Here is a 6,610-nt window from a genome sequence, read left to right on the forward strand (position 1 = left end):
GAGTGTGGAGGAAAAGAAATTCTATAAAATTTAAAATGACCTAGGACATTTTTGCTGCCTCCATTTGGTGGAAAAAATAATCAAGGATTTTTAACTAACTTTCATGCTGATCCAAGAAGTGGTCTCTTTGAAATGATTGGACTTCGGTTGGGAATAGGATCTTATGATTCTTATTCCTTGTTCCTTAAAAACCGATCTCTTAGGCAATGTTTGGATTGGCAACGAAAACGACTTAATACCTGCTTACCCTGGAACAAGGGGCAAGCACAACGTGTTTTTCGGTGGATAACTTCAGAGTTTGGTCTATTTATTCAGCCAAACTCTATACCAAAGGTTCCATGTTACAAGTTTAATCCACTATAACTTGGTTTAAGGCTCTCCCTCATCCCCCTTCTTATTAAAGAAAACGATAAATTTAGCCCTCCAATAATGTGCTAACATATGATATGATATAGTACAATAATCATATTATATACTGATATTACAATATTATTATAATTCTATCATATCATATGATATAATACATAATATAATATCATACCATAATATTCTAATATTTGATATTGTTATCTTATTATATAATATTATTATAATATATATTATTTTATTATAGAATAATAGGTTTTGAAGGGCAAACTTGCCTAATTTTTTAAAAAAATCATCTTTCTCATCCCCTTATTTCCATGTAACATCTAAATAGCATTTCTTATCCCCCATCAGTATCCAAACATAAAAAGCTTGGTATAATACCGAGTTGTCTAAAATTGAAATTGTGATTTATATTTATTTATATCGATATAAATTAATATATTTGATATAATATTTTCTTATTCCGAAGAGCCCATACCTAATCCAAATATAGTCTTAACTCCTTCCGAGGAACTTCCTTGTTTCACTTGCATCTCAATTCATGGTCCCAATGGAATTTGATGGGTCCATCTTCTTGGGTTCCCATGTTTTTCTGAAATTAAAAGGAAATCTTGTTTAAGAGTACGATGAAATCGTAAAAGCCTCTGCTTATGCTCTTCATGACAAGTATTAATTTACATTTTATATAATATAAATTATATTAATTTACAATAAATTAATATGAAATTATTTTTCCTGAAAATAGTTAAAAAATAATATATAATTTATAAAATTTTTTATTTTTTGAGATTAATCAAACTGAACTGAACCCAATCCCTAAGTCGAACAAGCAAAGAAAGCCGGCTCAAGAACAACTTCCTTGTTTGACCCTTGACATCGTTAGAACAGATCCTCTGATAGAAATTTGACGAGGAAATTGTCATCTCAGATAAGGATCTAAGGGCATGCTTAGTTGGAGGATTAAACTCTGGAATGAGAATAGAAATGACTCATTCCAGCCATTTGGTTGAGAAGAGTCTCGTTCTCATGCAGATTCTTCGAAAATATCCCAATCTCCTAAAATTCAATTTTTACTTTTATTTTAGTATTCAAATCCCATTCCAATATGAACTAAATATGCAGAGATCAGGAAAGAAAAGAATCACAGCTCTCTCTTTTGCAAGCAACCAAAATGCCAACTTTCTTTGGAGTAGCTTTCCTTTTCCACAAAGGATCTTTCCCCCACATGAATACAAAAGTTGGCAGGCCACCACTAATAAGTCTGAATTCAAGAGATCAGAGTGGCATAAGGGGGGGGGGGGGGGGGTTTGAATCCCACCAAAACCCCACTGTATGTCATGTGACTGCACCACACGTTCTTTGAGATGCTCGTGACCATGATATAGAAAAGATGTGGTCATGGAATAAAGTGTAATCTAAGCAAGGATCTAAGCGTAAAAGTTGAGCCAAAGACCACAGGGGAAGTGGAGGAAGCCATTATCGTCCATAAAATAAAGATGTTGGACCGTGAGACCATTCCACCCACCACATGCACCAACATCCGTCCCCAAGAACCTCTCTTTCCCTGAACCTTTCCAACATCTCACCAACAAAACTATATAAAAAGACTTAAGCTTTTTTGTTTTTTTTTACAAACTGCTTATAAAAATCTATTTGTTCTGCCATGTCCCATGCTTCATGCTGCCCATAGCAGACATCTAGTCACCCTTCTGTCACCATGCTCATAGGTACCAGAATCTCATCAATCCATTAAGATAATTCAACAACAAATGACTCCAAGAGAGGATCAAAGGATAAAGAAACAATTACATAAGGGGACTACACCACAGGCCTGTCTCTCTTGAGAAACTTGACCTCCCATCTCTCCAAACTCTTACAAGGAGAGTAGGTACAAAAGAAAAAAAGAAGAAGAGGGGAGCCAACACAAAATCTCTGAGGAAGAGAACAATGCACGTCACCACTGCCTAGGATTAAAAGGAGTGTATTACATTGAGTGGGTACAGGGGGGGAATATTAAGGGGGAGGAGGGAATATATAAAAAAAAAAAGCTAGGGTCTTCTATGGACAGTTGGGATTTTTACCAGGACCCCCATAGTAGAAGTAATTTCCCCAGTCACCATTGTTGCCATTCTGCACGTCGTAGCAGTTGGATTGCTCGGTGAAGGTGCCGACCCCTTTGGGAGCTTTCAGATTGTTGGACTGATCAACTATCTGAATGTTTCTGAAGTAGCTCGCCTTGCCGAAACCTTCCTCCGGGAAACGGCCGCTTCCCATCTCCGTGGACGTGTGCTCGCCGTCCGGTTGCGAGTTCACCACCTCGCCTCCCCATTCGATCATGGAGGCACTGTCAGCCAAGTAGGAGAACAGGAAAGAAGGCCAGTAGCCCAACACATAGTCATTCCCAAATTGCATCCACCAATTCCCCTCTTTCGGATCCTGCATGCAAATATTTATCATTATTTATGGATAAAAGGTGAAGATGCAATATTAAATATGAACTGTGTAGAGATTCGGGAGGGTGTCTGAGCTTGCATGAGAAATAACAAAGAACAAGTGGCAGAGATTCTCTATTTCTTCTCTGTATTTTAATATTAAGATCATGTGAATCTTGTTTTCACCTTCCAGACAAGTATGCTGATATCATATTGGGAACCACCAAAGCCAGAAATTGGAGAGATACTGGCACCCATTGCTATCTCCCTGTTGATTTGAATGAACCCAGAGCAGAGTAGGTTGTAGCAGCCTGTTGCTTGATAAGCATCACTCTGAAATTTTCATGGCAAAATATTAGAAGCCACCCGATTTTTTAAAATAAGGATATGCGATAATTCTGGCCTTAGTCTCGTCTATTTAAACGAAGAACGTCGGTAGCACCTCATCTCTTTCATATAATTGACCGAAAACAACAGAAGAGAACTAACTCATAGAAGGCAAGGTGGAAGAACATGAGGAAAGAAAAAAAACTAATAGAAATAACTTACAGTCCAATAAGTAAATAGCCTTGTGTTATTATCTCCATATAGATCTGGACTGACCTGATTTTTTCCCACACAAAGGATTAACCAACAGAAGTTAATGCATGAATGAAGAGAGTAAGCACCTTCATAAGATTTTCACAAAATCAAAACTACTTTCTATTTAGTTACAGTTGAAACAATAATAATATACCTGCCAACCAGCTTCAATGCTATTGAGATCCTCTCCAAAAGAACCCCCAAGAATCCAGAGCTGAGACAAGCTGAACTCATTGGGCTGTTGGATCTTTGGCTCCCATACATTTATGGTTGCCTTCGCTCCGTAGTACTTATCTCCCTCTACATAAGCAATTGCATGCTGCTCAAAAAAAGACCCACAAACAGCACAAATTAGAAAGGCGAAGGGCCAAGGAAAGGAAGAAAATGGAAAAGTAATAGCCACTTTGTTCCGAAGTTACTCTTTTCATATATTTTCAGAATCATATACCTGATGGCCACTCTCATTGAGAAGGTCAGGGTCTACAGAAGTGGGATTTGGTACAGTCCTGTGACTCTTCTTCCCATACCTTCTGACAGAGCTGGCCCTCAGCACATCATCCCTCTTGGTCCTTCTAATGGGGATGGTGTCCTCAGGGCACCTCCCATTTTGATGCCAAAGCTGAGCTATGGAGCTAGATTTCTTCTTTGATGCCACCTTGTTCTCATCATATAGGTCAAATGGGTGGAAAGCTGGCCTCACCTGAAGATTTCACACAAAGTGGAGATAAAGTAAAGCAAAGAAACCACAAGGTATAAACAGTAAGGGAAACGAGTAGAATTTGAAAAGAAGAGAAAGTGAGAGGGGAAAGAGAGTAGACCTGGATAGTGTGGTTTTTGAGAAAAGGATGATCAAAGGCTGGCTGATGAGAGACATGGACACAGTCTATGATATCTCCATCCGGGCTCTGTTTGTTTTTTTTTTTTTGTGGGTTTGGAAAAAGGATATTAGAACAAATGAGACCACAGATTAAGAAACATTACAGTGAACAAATGAGGAACTTTACAGGAGAAACTAGATGGGTCTGTACTGAACAACTGAAATGAAATAAAAACTTTTATTTTTTAAAAAAAACTAACCCAGAAGAACAATAGAAATCAGATTTATTTTCTTTTTCCGACAAGTATCTTAGCTTGTAATTTTTGGTCAAAAAATCCAATATGCCAAACACACACACACACCCACACACAGACAGAATTAGTCCGAGAAGGAAAGAGATCTAAGAAGAAATGCTAAATCTTTGAAAGATTAGGCAAGAACACACCAATAATGGAGAACACAAGGTTAAAAAAATTGGAATAAGATAGCAGCTCAACAATTTGCGACTCACAAATTAGTAGAAAGGAATGATATTTATTCAAGAAATTAGATTGAACTGCTGTGAGAGAATAAAATATAACTAAATTATTTCAAGGAAACGAAATGAAAATTCCTAATTTTGATTCTAAAAAGGCAACAAAAAAAAAATCTAAAGTTGCTATTTTGGTAGAAGACATCAACATGCGAGCATTGTACAGGTATTATTTTAAGCAGGGATGATCCGGGAAGCAAACCTAAACCCAGCAATATTATTAAAAATATATAGAGATCAAAACGCTTCTTAAAATATTAATAATGAAGCAAATAATCTTAAGAAATCCCGACCAACTAAATATTCTTCAAAAACTAATAAATCAACAACCATATGTTTTTAAAATAGATTCTTCCTAAAAATGGTTCAAAAAAATCTAGCCAAAGAATTCCAGGAATGAACTAAAAAAAAAAGAGCCATTTTTCCACAAAGAAATAAAAAAAAAAACAAAAAAAAAGAGAGAGAGAATAAGAAAAAGAGTGGGATGGCAGAACCTTAATGCTCTTGATGGCGGGCTTGTTGAATCGTTTCAGGTGCCGCCGCACCTCCAGCCACTGCCTCGTGGCCTGCTCCCCACCCTCGGCGCACGATAAGCAGATCAGCACCAGTAACAGCGCCAGCAAGCCATGGTTCACGCTAACATGCGCCGCCATGGCCCCCTCCTCGTTCTCTCCCCCTCCCTCAAAGAGAGAAAAAAAGATCCCTCACCAGCTGAAAATCAAATAAAAATCCCCTTCTTTCCTTCTTTTATCTCATCCCCCCTCCCCTTATCTCATCATCAACCAAATAAATCCCCTAACCTCGTCGCCGGTACCACCCGCAAGCACTCTCCCTCACTCGCACACACCCACTCAAACTCCTCTCTCTCTCTCTCTCCCTCCCTCTCCCTCTTTTTGCTCCCCTTTCTCCCCTTCCCTTTTCGTGGAGTCACTATCTCTCTTCTATTATCGATGTATCCGTTGGAGGGGCATAACGGGAAGAGAGAGAGGAGTGCGTCGGTGTTGTTCGGATTGGAATAAGAGAAGCTTATTTTAGCCCCTCGTGTCGCGTTGTATGGGGGATGGGGTCGGGGGTGGGGCCCAGATAACTGACGCTCGCTCCCGGGCTCGCCAACTTTTTACTGTTTCCGAGTGTACTTCAGAGGTGTCTTCCCAAAATGCCCCCGCGTGGCCTCGCCTTCTGACGCTCCGTGTCCGCCCACGGGCCGAGAGGCGTCGCACGTGGGAGACGCCTCGGATTCGAAATCTTTGCCATTCCCCGTCCTCCGCCCTGGACTGGTGGTTTTTTTTTTTTTTCTCTACCGCATGCGGTCAACTAACGGCCGTTGGAACCGTTAGGGATGGCCTACGGTAATAAATGTTTGGATGGAGCTGGGGAGTTTTTTGAAGGAATAACCTAATTACTTCCTCTTTTGTTGTTTAGTTCTGAAACTCTTTTTTGTGCAGATAATTTCTATAGTAAATATATATTGTGGTTATAAAATTGCAAATATCCTTCATATTAAATGCATAGATTGCTAAATGCCAGATGTTTTCTCTGTATTCATGAAATCATGTGAAGGAAAAATACTGGGAAAATAGAATTGCAATAGGTTGGTTTTTAATGCTAGAAAAGAAAAAAAAAATGCTATACTACATGATATACTCATTTTCCTTTTTTTTTAATATCCAACATGGCATTATCATATAAATTGAGCTATTATGTTAACTTATAAATAACACAATTGCTTGCAAGCAGCGCTGCAACAATTTGAATCGATGAATATAATGGTATTGCATTGCATACCATCTCAAAAAAAAAAAAAAAAAAAAAAGGCCTGATTTGTATTTCTCTAAAAGAAATAGAGTAGCCGTGTAACTTTTTTTTTTTCTCAGGAAA

The 6,610-nt window shown here is 38.5% G+C and overlaps 1 protein-coding gene across 1 annotated transcript; it reads right to left on the reverse strand.

Moving 5' to 3' along the window:
* Positions 1–2,097: 2,097 nt before the first annotated feature.
* Positions 2,098–5,749, reverse strand: LOC103723764 (protein neprosin-like). The gene is made up of 7 exons (XM_008814792.6): positions 5,227–5,749; positions 4,202–4,288; positions 3,832–4,083; positions 3,538–3,702; positions 3,351–3,404; positions 2,988–3,134; positions 2,098–2,805 (listed from the first exon to the last, which is right to left on the reverse strand). Exons 1-7 carry the CDS (start codon positions 5,383–5,385, stop codon positions 2,428–2,430), a joined length of 1,242 nt encoding a protein of 413 aa, XP_008813014.2. The 5' UTR covers positions 5,386–5,749; the 3' UTR covers positions 2,098–2,427.
* Between the last annotated feature and the right edge of the window lie 861 nt (positions 5,750–6,610).

The sequence above is a fragment of the Phoenix dactylifera genome, chromosome 1 (genome assembly GCF_051530095.1).
Source record: "Phoenix dactylifera cultivar Ajwa chromosome 1, Ajwa_hap1_PhDact_Kaust_v1.1, whole genome shotgun sequence".
NCBI lineage: Eukaryota > Viridiplantae > Streptophyta > Magnoliopsida > Arecales > Arecaceae > Phoenix > Phoenix dactylifera.